Source organism: Anabrus simplex, chromosome 9 (genome assembly GCF_040414725.1).
Source record: "Anabrus simplex isolate iqAnaSimp1 chromosome 9, ASM4041472v1, whole genome shotgun sequence".
Taxonomy (NCBI): Eukaryota; Metazoa; Arthropoda; class Insecta; order Orthoptera; family Tettigoniidae; genus Anabrus; species Anabrus simplex.
Window position 1 is genome coordinate 10,603,258 of NC_090273.1, and position 15,263 is coordinate 10,618,520.

General features: G+C 37.7%; 1 protein-coding gene across 1 annotated transcript in view; it reads right to left on the reverse strand.

Moving 5' to 3' along the window:
* scat (VPS54 subunit of GARP complex scat) overlaps positions 1-15,263 on the reverse strand; it is a 112,467-nt gene that overhangs the window by 15,164 nt on the left and 82,040 nt on the right. Inside the window, exons 15-16 of the mRNA XM_067153860.2 lie at positions 12,871-13,003; positions 4,552-4,651 (exon numbers count right to left, since the gene is read on the reverse strand). Coding sequence (XP_067009961.2) covers positions 4,552-4,651; positions 12,871-13,003 — 233 coding nt within the window. The remainder of the gene's footprint in view (positions 1-4,551; positions 4,652-12,870; positions 13,004-15,263) is intronic.

Sequence of the window (15,263 nt, forward strand, 5' to 3'; positions counted from 1 at the left end):
TCGCGAAAGTCGCTCGGGTGAAACTTACTCGCTTCGAGTGAAATTTCGCACTATCCAAAACAGAGCACAATTCAGAGCGAAAAATAGCGTGAGTGGGGCGAGCCACCTTCGACAAGCCTGAACGCTTCTGTTCTTGTTTTGCAGCCAACATGGAAACTTGTTATGTCCTTCCAGCTGCTGCAGCCGCGTTTTTCATCATATCAATCTCATTTTTGATCAAGAAAGGGAAGAAGAAAAATCGGCGCCCTCGACGATGGTGGAGCAAACAATTATTCCTTGGAAGAAGCCAATATGGGAACAGCCTTATGAAAGAAATGGTACAGGAACAATTTGATGATAAAATTAAGAACTTCGTCCGCATGAGTACCCAAGATTTTGAACAACCCGTTTCACTCATCAGTCAAAAAGTTGAAAAACGAGACACAACATTCAGAGAAGCAGTAACAGTGACAGAAAGTTTGGCCGTCACATTGTGTTTCTTAACAACTGGTGATTCATACACAAGTTTGCAGTATTTATTTAAAATATCAAAGTGCACAATATCGAAAATCGTCCCAGAAGTTTGTGATGCGTTGATTGAAACACTTCAGGATTATGTGAAGGTATGGATAATAATTAATCGTATTTAAAACAGTAAATCGACTCGTATTATATATGTATTTAAAACAAGTCAAATGAACAAATAGGAATGCTAATAATTAAAAATCACACAATATTAATTCAATTTAGAAATACATTTCGTATCCCAACCGCACCCATTTAAAAAATAGCGTTTGATATATTTAATTGTTGTGGATCAATACAAAAAATGGGTGAAAATGTAAAATAAAGATAAAATAATGGAAAAAAAATCACAAACCAAGTAAAATTAGTCACAAGCGCAATAGCCCATCTAACTATGACGAATCCAAATGTTCAGGGCTTGTGCCTTCTGAATGTGGTGTTGTCTGGCCACTAGTGGAAGTTCTTCACAATGACCCAAGAATGCTTCAAAATAGGTACCGGTAGTTTAATAAAAGTAATGAAACGACACAATTTTGCATTATAAACGAATAGTAATAGCTTGCCTGATCCAGTGACTCTCCTCTTATTTTCTTTCGATCTTTCACTTCGATATGATCCCAGTAGCGCTTTCATCTTTGCTTTCACTGTAGAGATAGAAAAGTTTAGTTGAGAACTAATTTCCTTCCGCGCATCTTCTCTTTTATTGCGATTGAAATAGTTTTTGTTTTTCGGTTTCCACATAAAATCTCTTATTTTGGTAGAGCTCGATGAGCTGCAAGCACTGTTCTTGATTCATCCCTCACGCAACTACGGGGATCAGGTTTACACTGAAAGAAATTCGACGAGCGAAACCCTTTGATGCGCGGACAAAAACCGACTGACCTCCGGCTCGCAGCGAGGGCCCTTACTCCCCAATTACTCAGGGGTGAGGGAGCGTCTACACTAGGCGTAATTCCCTCGCAAAATTATTTTGCGAGGAATTGCGCTTAGTGTAAACACAGCTTTATTATTCTACAGGTAGCTTGAAATATCTTTTCATAACACGTGCGTGGTAAACCTAGGTTATTACAAGTAATGAAAATCATTTTTTCCATATTGAAATTAAGAGATCGTTTACATCAGCTGTTATTTTGAACGAGTTAACTGCTATCAACCACGTTATTCACGCATTTATTTCGAAAACTTGTTATTTTCTTTAGAGAATAGCAGTTGTTGGGTATTACTAATCGACTTCAACATCGCCTTTGAATGTCGACGACAGAGCTCACAAATGCACATAGTGAGAAAACTATACCGTACCAAAGATGATCGATCGCATTTTGTGGTAAACGTTTCAATTTCCTTATTTAAACAGCGTCACCAATCCTAACTTAACCCTACTATACATATGATGAAAACATACTTCAAGCGCCAGTAGAGAAATGATAAGCTGCTCACTATACATTTACATGAAAATAACATTTTCGTAATTTATCCAGACGCGAGAAAATCAATTATTCACTCTGCCATATCTCGAGGCGCATCCCATTTTTACTTAATTGCAGTATTTAGCATTTAAATTAAGCGATCGTTTAGTCAACCTTCATTTTTAATGAGTTAAGAACTGTTATCGGATACGTTATTTACTCATTTATTACGAAAATATGTTCTCCTTCATTTCAAATTTTCTCTACGGAACAGCAGTCGAGGGGTATTACTAACATACTCCAACATCGCCTTCGAATGACGACGAGAGAACTCGCTAGTGAACATAGCGAGGAAGCGATACCGAAGATAATCGATTGCATGCAACATAATTGCTGGGTGCATAAATATCGATAACGGAAAAAATAATGCGCGCTTAATCGCTCGTAATAACGGATGCATCAGTGATAGGGCTCTCGCTATAACCCAAGGATAATACACAGTTTAATATAGGAATTTTGAAGGGACAGCAAAATACTGTCGGTATAATGGGGTTCTCGTTATATGCCGTACTCGCTATAGCGGATTTCTACTGTATATACATGTATGGGCCTAGTTCAACTGCCTGTACTGAAGTTGTTTTCATCACCCCCTTTTTTTGTAATGTAATCACCTCACCATCTTGGGCTAATATTTTTGTGTAACTTATCTTAAACTCGCATTGGAAATTATTCCTGCAATTGTTTTCCCCCACTGGGCAGAAATGTACACAGTATATTTATTGAAGTAAAAGTAATTGTTATTACTGAAACTATCACATCCTTTAAATGTCTGACTTGTTGGATGAACGGTAAGCATACTGACCTTTGGTACAGAGGGTCCCGGGTTCGATTCCCGGCCGGGTCGGGGATTTTAACCTTCATTGGTTAATTCCAATGGCTCGGGGGTTGGGTGTTTGTGCTGTCCCCAACATCCCTGCAACTCACACACCACTAACAACACTATTCACCACCACAATAACATGAGGTTACCTACACATGGTAGATACCACCCACCCTCATCGGAGAGTATGCCTTACAAGGGTTGCACCTGGCTAGAAATAGCCACACACTAAATTACTACTTCCTGTAACTACATTTATCGTTGCCATTATCTACATTCCCGGAACCCTCTGGCGTTATTATCTTGCAATGCATATGCTTGCTATTATAACTGTTTCTTCTTCTTCTTCTTCTTCTTCTTATTGCTCTCTTAACATGTTCTCAATAATCAAACTCAGACGTGCCCAACCACCCGTATCACTTTGGTGCTAGTTACAATTGAGAAATCTCTCTTTTGAGTCCAGATAAAATTAATCTGGCTTTCGTGGCCACCACTGGGTATGTGATGAGATTGAAATTGTTTCCTAAAGAATGTATTGCCAATGGGTAGATCATTTGGATCTACAAAATCAAGAACTTGACATCTATCTGCATTTCAAGTTCCATACTCGTGACACTATCTTATATTTTTTTGCTAGTGGTTTAACGTAACACTAACACATCAAACATTTTCGGCGATGGAAGGAAGGGAAAGTGCTAGAATTGGGGAGGCAATGACTGTGGCCTTAATTGAGGTACGGTCCCAGCATTTGCCTGGTATGAAAATGGGAAAACAACAGAAAACCTTCTTCAGGGCTGTCGACAGTGCGATTCAAACTCACCATCTCCTGAATGCAAGCTCACAGGTACGCAACCCTAACCTCACGGCCAACTCCCTCGGTGTATCCATCATTAGTGCTTGCAACATGCACATTGACGTCACCACATAAGAACAACAAGTCTTCTTCACTGCATATTCCTATGGTGTCCAGAAATTTGTTCCAGAGAATATCTTTGTCTGCTTCACCACAGCCAGTCTGCGGAGCATAAGCAGAAGGGATAGGGAGACAGCGAGTTGCAGTATTCATGATGTCTGATATTAATCGATCAGAGTAGCAGTGGACAGCTGCTCTTCACTCATGCAATTCCTTGGTTGTAGGTTAACATGTGGTGAATGAGCTTGTATCTCTTTCCTATATACCGGGATGTCCGTCCCATCCACAAGGTTTCTTAGATACAAGCAATATCTGCATCAGCCAATTGTCTGGTATGAACAGTCAAAGTGCCAATATTTTAGAAGGCAATGTTCACTTATTTATATTGGACTCAATTCTTTAAGCAACCTGCCAGGCCGAGTGGCTCAGACAGTTGAGGCACTAACCTTCCAACCCCAACTTGGCAGGTTCGATCCTGGCTCAGTTCGGTAGTACTTGAAGGTGCTCAAATACGTCAGCCTCCTGTTGGAAGATTTACTGGCATGTAAAAGAACTCAAATTCTGGCAGATAGGCATCTCTGAAAATCATATAAGTAGTTAGTTGGGCATAAAGCCAATAATGTTACTATTATTTAATCAAACTGATTCCTGGCTCAGTAGCTTTTGCCCATTTATCGCATTGGCTGTGCATAGCTTTTTGAATTAGCTACGAAATGCTTGTCTAGAAAGGTAGTGTCTACAAGTGTCAGAAATCTGAGCTCTAAAGAATATAATATATGCTTATGCCTGGTAATTGGATCTTTATTATAACAAAATCATTAAAAACTACTGAAAAGAGAGCCGCTTACCCAACAACAGCATACTTCTCCTCGCCGACGAAGAGGAAGCTGGCTGGCCGCCGAGACCCACTATCTCCTTCAGCATCTCGTTTTTCCAGAGAAAAGTTACCTGGGAAATAAAAAGAAATTAGACTACATTACAGGTATCATCATTATCATCTTTCTTACAAAAGTGCAGTTTATAGTTTAATATACCAGCAAAAGGGTAGACATAATTCTTACAAAACTAGTAAATTCAAATATAGAAGAGAGAAGACTTCTTTGAAATTTTGAATGAAGTATGGAATGCTTTAAGATCTAGATCTGACATTACAAGACATTTTCAAATATGTTCTCCTGAGTTGGCAGCAATTCTTCTCTACTCAACTCCTCCCTGTTAGTCTCTTCATTCCTTCATACGAGCATGCTGATCTGTCTCTCCCGACATCTATCATTCTTTCCATGATGCTTATTATAAAAACTACTGAGCTTGGCCAATTAACTAATCTCAGCGCTTCCTTACTGTTGCCAGCAGAGATCATCTTTCGCTTATTCTTCAGAGAATCTTCTCATCTGTCATTCTAGCAGTCCACAATCTTTCATCCTCCTCCAGCACTACAACTCAAATGCCTCCACAAGTCTCCTATTGCTTGCACCAATATTCCATATGACTAGATTCTTATAAAAAGGCTACCTTCACCTGTGCAATTCTACTCTTTATACCGGCTGAACTTTTGCTTTCTGTAGTGATTCATCTTCCTAACTAGGTAAGTATATTTACCCGTTTCAGCGATATATCTCTGCAAATGGTTATGAGGGTATTGAGGAGTTGTAGTAAGGATGCAAAGGAGAGGGCACATAAGTCTCTGGTAAAACTCCAACTAGAGTATGGGACTCTCACAAGGATTACTTTATTTGAGAACTGGAAAAAAAGTCCAAAGAAAAGCAGCTTGATTTGCTCTGGGTGATTTCCGACAAAATAGTAGTGTTACATAAAATCAGCTTCATGGTCCATATCACACTTCAACAGATTCACAATTAAGTATTTATTATTTTCCACCTAGTCGATACAATGATTGCTTAAGGCAATTTAATGGTTAAAAGTGGTACATGTTTCGTGTATTATCAACATCTTCAGCCACATAACCCTGTTTAGATGAAAAATATATAAATTGACAAAGTAATGCTTAAGAGGAAGTGTTCTTAAAATTGACATAAGATTGACAACATTAAAACAAACAAAAACTCAAGAGAAAATATATAAATTATTTCTAGAATTGAAAGTAGTTGTCCAGGAAACACTTGAACAATATTCCATAGAGAATATGTCCTAAATGAATATTCTTTTCTTAATAATTCATGAAAAAAGGTCAATTTATAAATTAAAAATTATACAAGTTATAAGTAACTGTCAAAATGAAGAAATCCAGATATCACAATGTGGCTCTTATTATTAATGCAGATGAAAATATAACTAATTCCTAGTTGTCAATTCTTATTAAGCCTGCTTTCCTTTGGTGCAGTAACTCCTGTCATTCTTTCACAGTCTTGTGTCTGGTGTAATATTGATGATGTGTTCTTCCTTGCTCTTGCACCTGAGGAGGTGGAGGAGCAGGGGATATAGGTGTGTCAAGAACCTCCTTGCTGTCACCTATAGCTTCAATTGAGGAGGAATAAGTTGTAGGGCTATCTGTATGTGGAGAAATTCCAATTCTTTTTTCGTGATTTTTCTCAAGCATTTTCAAATATACTAGAACTTGATAATATAAAGGATTCTTATATTCTACAGCCTCATTAAGGTTATCATTTTTCTTTATAAGTTGGTCTAGATGAATGTATAGATCTTCATATGTGTTCATTAAGCTGCCCTTCTTTAATTTCTTTATGATGGTCAGATCTTGTTCTATGTTGGTAAATTTATGACCTGTGACAGTCATGTGTGATCCCATAGCTGAGGATCTTCTATGTTCTTCAGCATTCACATGTTCCAAATATCTAACTTAAAAATTGCGGCCAGATTGTCCTATGTATGTATTCTTGCATTCAAAGCATGTGAGTTTATATATTCCCAAATCAAAAAAATTATCTTTTTCCGAGAGATTTATTGTATCATGGTTGAAAATACTATGTTTCATGTTGTTATTGGTGGAAAATGCAATTTTGAAATTTTTTCTCTTAAATAAATTTGTTATTACGTGTATGTTTGGATTATTATATGTGAACTTGATGTATTTTTCAGTTTTACTAGGTTCGATTGCTAATTTGGATTGCTGCTTCTCCGAAAATTTATTAATTATTTTATCAATCATGTTATTGTTGAAACCATTCAAGAGGGCTTGTTGTCGGATAAACAACAGTTCTTTATTCCTTTCAGATTTGGATAAAGGAATACTAAACGCTCTGTTAACGTAACTATAATATGCTGATCTTTTCTGTGCCTCAGGGTGTAACGAGTTGTTCTTGATAGTTTGTACCAAGCGTTATAGAATATTCAATGATGTGAATTGTCCATCTTGTGCATTCATGCAGTTGTGATGTTGAATGATTTACATCGAAATATTGTAGTGTGTAATTAGTTTCTTTAATACTAATCTCGTTATATGATACTAAATAGGTGCAGATGCTCCCTCTTTGTAGTTGTGTTGTTGGACATGCCAGTAATATAGTGCTGTTGACTAGTCGATGTGTACTGTTAGGGAGCACGTTGTGCACGACGCCCTAGAATGCTTGGTACAAACATACCCATGAACGTATGCAACGATTTACCAACATTAATTAAACTCCAACGTGTACCTGAAGAATACTATGAACATTTTAACTTATAGAAATTGTATTTTAACAAATTATGTGTTACTCACCAACAGTACATCAGAATTTTAAGTAGCATATACATGTCACATAAACATAGACGCTTGTTTTTAAAAGCAGAGGACACTTAATATCATTGTATATTTTAATATCATAGGACATTCTTCATTAGATTTAGCAATGTTTTTAAAGTATATGTTAAGTTAACTTTCGATCTTATGACCAGCTGAGGATGACCTCTGTGAAGGTCGAAACCGGTACTGTATAGTAATGAGATATAATAAAGTATTGATTAGGTGGAAGGTACCCATTCTTTATAATTGTGAAAACCATACATAATGATGAAATCCCTTCTTTTCTTAATCTTCCATTGCAATTTGGTCACCAGTATACTGAACATAGTTTCTCGAAATCCTGTACTGCGCAAATTATGCCTACATCGACTTTTAAAAGTTATGTTGAACTCAAGAATATGTCTTAGAATGTATCGATTCTCAAAAGTTTTCAAATGCATTATATTCAATCCTGCCCGTCACTAATCACAATCAATTTGGAAAGAGAAAAATTATAATTACAACTTCAGAAATCACAGTTATTCTGACCCTGAGCTCAGCTAGAAAGCGTGCTCACTGCACAAGTCAGTACGACTGAAAAATTATAAACTTATTAAATGTAACATGCACAAATAAAACGACTGTGGTTTTTATGCCATTTTAACACAAAAACGTAAAATTCCCTGTCTTATATTAGGACCAAAATTGTAATAGGTAATCCTAAGACCTCCCATGGCTTTATGTAGGTCTATGGAAGGTGCAACATCTGTTCTGGTCTTATTAACATAATCATATACGATAATATTAAAATACTAGATTTGTGTTAAGGAGTAGTTTCGATTCCTGCCTGAAAGCCCAGGGACTACTCAGTGCCATAGGGAAGTGCCGGAAACCTGTTCGGCGTTACAACCGAAAAAAAATGTAAAAACAAACATCTAATCCTGGACAAAATGGAGACGTTTTACAAGTACGAACATTGGATGAAACTCGTTTCATCTTCAAGTGTAGCTGTCAAAATGCACTCTGCCTCCTTTCGACTGCTGTATGATTTCACTTTACAAAGGTGAAAAAATGAGTGTATCCTCCTAATTCAATACATCATATTATATTCCATCATTAGAAGGAGTAATCAAATTCAGACGTTTTGGCTCGTGAAAAAGGGGGGGGGGGGGGGTTGAAATAATATTACATAATACAAGCTAAAACCCTTCCCTGCAAATCATGTGACCTTTATCTCAAATATTATTATAATATTTATAGATCCACCTGTTCAATACAATGCAATTTTTTTTTTTAATAGCCTCTACCTCAGCCACTAAAGTAAAGTAAACTCGTGTCCTCATCCTGAGGTGGTGCAGCTCTTTTCAGGCACACCCCCATTGGAGGTGAGCTGCATGTACCATGTCAACCACATACCAGCCCTCCTGCCAGTTTTAAATTCCTGGCAGTACCGGGAATCGAACCCGGGCCCCTGAGGACGGCAGCGAATAACACTAACCGTTGCGCTACGGAGGCGGACACCTCAGCCACTGTGGTAATAATATCCAAGTCCCTTTTTTCACTAGGCCAGTTATACTTTGGATCCTTATTCAGGAGTTCCGTTTCTATTCCAGAAAACTGCATGTTGGTTAAATTAACAATTGTAGGTGTGTTGACATTTGAAGGACTTGTTCTTTGTTTGTTTATCTGCATTCTGTACAATGGACTGTGTTTGAGATTCTTTTAAATGTGATAATTTCTTATCTAATGTAGTCTGCTTCTTGTCCAGTAAAACCATCATTTTGTAAAGAGTTCCATTCTAATGGGGTAATGCCTGAGCTACTGTTAAATAAATTTTATATAGTTGTAAGTTTAATTGGGATTTCTTCTTTATAGTGACCTAATTTCATTCCTTAACCATATTACATTCACTTTGTTTTGGACTTTGTTCATACTGGAAACGGTTAAGTTTTTTCTTTGTGTAGGTTTCAAAAATTTTGAGATCAATTTTAGTTTTAAACATTGTTTTTAAAATGTTATGTCTTTAGACAACTTGCATATTTTAATTTTAAGATCGATAAACCTATTTAATTTGAATTTTGCCTGGTTGGCTACTAAGTTACAAGTAACTATACAAGTATTGTATTGTATTGTATTGAACAGGTGGATCTATAAATATTATAATAATATTTGAGATATACATCAACTTCAATACGGAACCAAAATGAGAATAGTTACTTGTAACCATGTGACCTTGCTGCGGTGGGGAGGCTTGCGAGTCCCAATGAAGCAGATAGCCGAGCTGCAGGTGCAACCATATCGGATGGGTATCTGTTGAGAGACCAGACTAAGGATTGGTTCATCGAAAGGGCGGTAGCAGCCTTTCAGTAGTTGCAAGGGCGGCAGTCTAGAATATTGACTGATATGGCCTTGTAATAACACTCAACATGGATTAGATCTGTTGATACTGCTACACGGCCGAAAGCAACGGGGAAACTACAGCCGTAACTAACTCCCGAGGACATGCAGCTCTCTCTGTACTGATGATGGCTTCCTCCTGGGTAAAATATTCTGGAGGTAAACTAATCCCCCATTTGGATCTCTGGGTGGGGACTACACGAGAGGGGGCGATCATCAGGAAGATGGATACCGACATTCTACGAGTCGGAGTGTGGAAAGTTAGAAGTTTGAATTGCTGTGGTAGGTTAGAGAATCTGAAAAGAGAGATGGATAGACTAAAATTAGATGCAGTTGGTATAAGTGAAGTACGTTGGCAAGAAGAACAGAATTTTTGGTCAGGCGACTACCGAATTATCAACACAAAATCAAACAAGGGTAATGCAGGAGTTGGTTTAATAATGAATAAGAAAATAGGGTAGCGGGTAAGCTACTATGATCAGCATAGTGAAAGAATTATTGTCGTCAAGATAGACACCAAACCAATGCCCACCACAATAGTGCAGGTCTATATGCCTACTTGTTCATCAAATGATGAGGAAATTGAAAGAATATATGAAGAGATAGAAGATTAATACAATATGTAAAAAGTGACGAGAATATAATTTTGATGGGAGACTGGAATGCAGTGGTAGGCCAAGGAAGAAAGGGTAATACAGTAGGAGAATTCGGATTGGGACAAAGGAACAAAAGAGGACGTTGAATTCTGCACCGATCATAATTTAGTCCTAGGCAATACTTGGTTCTAACACCACAAACGATGGCTGTATACGTGGACGAGACCTGGAGACACGGTAAGGTATCAAATAGACTTCATTATGATTCAGCAGAGATTCAGAAACCAGGTGTTGGATTGCAAAACTTTCCCAGGAGCAGGCGTGGACTCTGACCACAACTTGTTGGTCATGAAATGCCATCTGAAGTTGAAGAAATTGAAGAAAGGAAAGAGTGCAAAAAGATGGGATCTAAACAAGTTGAAAAAGTGCGAGGGATTGTTTCAAGGAAGATGCTGCAGAAGGGCTAAATGAAAAGGCTGAAGGAAACACAATAGAGGAAGAGTGGATAATCATGAAAAATGAAGTCAGTAGGGCTGCTGAAGAAATGTTAGGAAGGAAGAAAAGATCAACTAAGAATCAGTGGATAACTCAGGAGATCCTAGACCTGATTGATGAATGACGAACATACAAGAATTCTAGAAATGAAGAGGGCAGAAAAGAATACAGGCGATTAAAGAATCAAGTAGTTAGAAAGTGCAAGGTAGCTAAGGAAGAATGGCTGAAGGAGAAGTGCAAGGATGTTGAAGGTTGCATGGTCCTAGGAAAGGTAGATGCTGCATACAGGAAAATCAAGGAAACCTTTGGAGAAAGGAAATCTAGGTGTATGAATATTAAGAGCTCAGGTGGAAAGCCACTTCTAGGGAAAGAAGACAAAGCAGAAAGATGGCAGGAACATATCTAACAGTTGTATCATGGTAAAGATGTAGATAATTTGGTTCTGGAACAAGAAGAGGCTGTTGATGCTGGACCCAATTTTGAGGTCGGAGTTTGACAGAGCTGTGAGTGACCTAAATAGGAACAAGGCACCTGGAATTGATGACATTCCATTTGAATTACTGACTGCCTTAGGAGAAACCAGCATGACAAGGTTATTCCATGTAGTGTGTAAGATGTACGAGACAGGAGAAGTCCCATCCGATTTTCGGCAGAATGTTGTTATACCTATTCTCAAGAAAGCCGGTGCTGACAGGTGTGAAAACTACCTGCACCATTAGCTTAGTATCTCATGCCTGCAAAATTTTAACACGTATTATTTACAGAAGAATGGAAAAACAAGTTGAAGCTGAGTTGGGAGAAGATCAAATGTAGGAACACGTGAAGAAAACCTGACTTTACGTCTGATCTTAAAGGATTGAATCAAGAAGGATAAGCCCACGTACGTGGCATTCGATAATGCTGATTGGACCAAGCTACTTAAGATTCTGAAGGTGATTGGGATCTATCGAATTGGCTATTAAGGGCAGGGGATTTGATGTGATGGATTTCTACTAAGACAGACTTTCTGCCTGAATTTTCGACAGGAATTTCAACCTGTTTTGTATTGTTACAAAACCAATATTTTGTGAACTAAGAGGTCCGCAACCTCACTATGTGCATTTATTGTTCACTATAATTTGTTTTCATTTCTTTTCTTCTTAGGTTAACACAGTTTTTAGTTTCAATTATGTTCTGTATTAACCCCCGTTTCACTGAATTTTGTTGCAGTGAGTTGTTTTTTGCTCCACATGATGATGTAAATATTGTATATTGTGCTAATTTTGTTTCCGTCTAGGCTCTCTTTTGTTTTTTCATTTATTCCTTCATTATGTTTTTTTGGCATTTTTAGCTTGTATTATGTAATATTATTTCACCCCCCCTCCTCCCCCCCCCCCCCCTCCTTTAAAATGAAGATTGCTCAAAGGAGCCGAAACATGTCTGAATTTGTTTACTCCGTCTAATGATGGAATATATGATGTATTGAATTAGGAGGATACACTCATCTTTTTACCTTTGTAAAGTGAAAACCGTCAATACGGAATGACTCTAATATCTTTTAATTGCTTTATGATTTTCGAGGATTCTCTAAAAAATACCACTGGAATGCGATGCTAAGATGGTCCCTTAAGCACGTTCACCACCGATTGGTTTTCCAGTACTATACAGTACTGTACTTGTTCTAATTATTGCAATGACAGGACGTAAATACCAAAATCCATAAGTACGCTGTAGCCATCCTTTCGTGAGATACAGTTTCTTGATAAACACTTGATCGAGGATTTAGTGTTGACAGGACTGAAATTTCTGGACGGCTGATCCGGGAAATTGTTTCTTCGAGGAACGGATAATGCAGGATTTTTACAACATAATTTAATTAGGATGGTCACGGGACCACGCAATTTAAATGAATAATCCGGGAAAATGTAGGTTCTGGGAACGGATAATCGAGGTTTCACTGTATTCCTAACTGTTTTCTCTTCCTCTACAAAATACTTTTGTAGCGAGTAAAAGAACACTACCTGTCTCTGTGATGTGATTCACAAGATCCTGGAACTCCGCAGGTACTTCAGCCTGTTTCCATCTCTCACTATCCAGAATGAGATTCAATTTGTTCTTACGGTCTTGATGGAAACGTTGCACAAATCTGCTTGCCTGGAAAATGAAGATGACTAATTATGCACACAGTAGAAGAGGAAACACGAAAACATGGAAGCTGTACGATTCTATAGGGCACAACTGCTAAGGAACATGTATATCTTTCAGTACCTTCAATTTAAAAATTCAAATGTTGAAGATCAGCAATTAAAAATTCTACCACAGTACAACAAACTTCTGCACATTTAACATCCCTATAGTCAGTACGTATACATGTATAACCATTAGTTCTGTTTCTTATGCAGGGTCGGGGAGGAGGACACATGAATTTACATGGCATGTCTTTACAGCCGGATGCCCTGAGCTGATGAAGATGAAACGAATGATTGTGAATGAAGCTGGATAAGGAGGTGGAAGGGTCCCGCACTTGCCTGGAAGTGAAGATGGAAAGCCACTGAAAACCATTCTCAGGACAGGTTTTAGAACCCACTTGCCTCCCGAATGTGGAGCTTGGCTGCAAAGCCAGAGCATAGCCACTCTGCTTGATATTTAACACACGTTCAGTATCATTCATGAAATGTCAGGCCGAGTTAAACATTAATTTCTTGTAGTTAAATGAGGCTGCACAATTTATATGGTTCTTTCACTAATTTCTCCGAGATATTCCTTCATAAACAGTTTCTTTCCTTGACTCTTACTTTTCTTATCAGTTTTCTCATTTTTTGCATTATCAATCATTTATTAATAGTTGAAATACTCCTCTCAAAGAAAGGAGCCTAGATCATATAAAATACACTACCAAGCAAAATTTCATGTTAATTATACAATAGTTTCTTAATTACTACACATACGCAAATAATCACCCTATACTTTTTTCAAAATTTGCTAGCGAAAAGTTGGGTTGTGAGTATTATTTGCGTCAAGGCTGGTTCAGTGCTCCTGACATACAGATATCTGAAAGGTGGTACGTTACCACCCATCATGTTGGCAACTTTGTTCTTGCCACAAGTGAGAAGTATGTATAACATTTCTGTGGTGTTAGTTCAAGTCATAACACATGTTTAGGAGTTCTGGGTACAGGTTGGCTAAAGAAAAGCTTTACACATTATTGAAGAGAGAGTGTATTGGTAATAGCGCAAAAGTATGATGTGGACAAGAGTTGCAGTACATGATTGGAGAAAAAATAAATCTTGTCTTGAACAGACACACAGTAACTGCAAGGCATTTTATGGACAAAAAGCACAGTTTTCAGAAATCAAAAAACAGGATATGTGAATATGTGGCTGAAAAGGGACAATTTGTATGTACCATCATGAGTGAAATTTGTCTGCTGAAAGCTATAGCAATAAATAGTTTCCATCTTTTGGATCCAGCATGATCGGCAGCAGCTAACGGGATATTGTGTTCAATTAAAAATGAAGTGAACGAGCATTCCGCTCTTACTATATCAAGGTCGGCTCCAGCAGAGGTAAAAAACAAATTAATTTTCTGACTGCCATCCTTAAATTTTGTATTGGAGAACAGATTTAATGTGATTTACTAATTCTGTTCTTCCTCCGTGAGAAACATATTACACGAGCACATGGAATAGAATGGGAATGTTTTGCCTTTCGATGATCGTATAAAACAAGGAAATTCAGCAGAATATGCCTCCTTAAAAGATTGATAATATCATTTCTTAGTTGAACCCATTATGAACACCACTAAAAATACTAAATCGCTTACAAATTCGTCACACAATTCCACGAGTTTCAGAACTACTACTAATGTTACTCACTCCCACACACAAACAAAGCCTTTCAGCTGCTATGAAGCACGATGCAGTTACTCAAGTTGTTATATATAAATTCACAGCCTGCTACTTGTTTGGGAACATCTCAGTGAATATAATTATCGATATATTTACCCATCAAATTCCAAACACTGCATGTTGTATTTCCAGCTGCTACTGAGAGTCAAACAAATATGATTTGACCGCAGAAAGCGAAAACAAGCACAGATATTCAAAATCCGGACTATAACATTGTTCATCCATACAACGGTAAAACACACTCAAAATCCGTATATTTTACGGAAAAACCAGAATACTTGGCAGGTATGCATTTGTGATGATGCTAAAAGACAAAGTACTGAAGAGAAAGAAGAGGAGGATCCAGCAGAACCAACTTTTGGTGCAGCAGTGGAGGAAATAAATATTGTCCACTGGTATTTGTCCTCCTTCACTGCTGATGAAGACCTCAACCATATTGAGGAAAACTTCTTTCCACGAGACATCTAGGCAAGAGGAAGCAAACTACTGTACTGGACTATTTCAGAA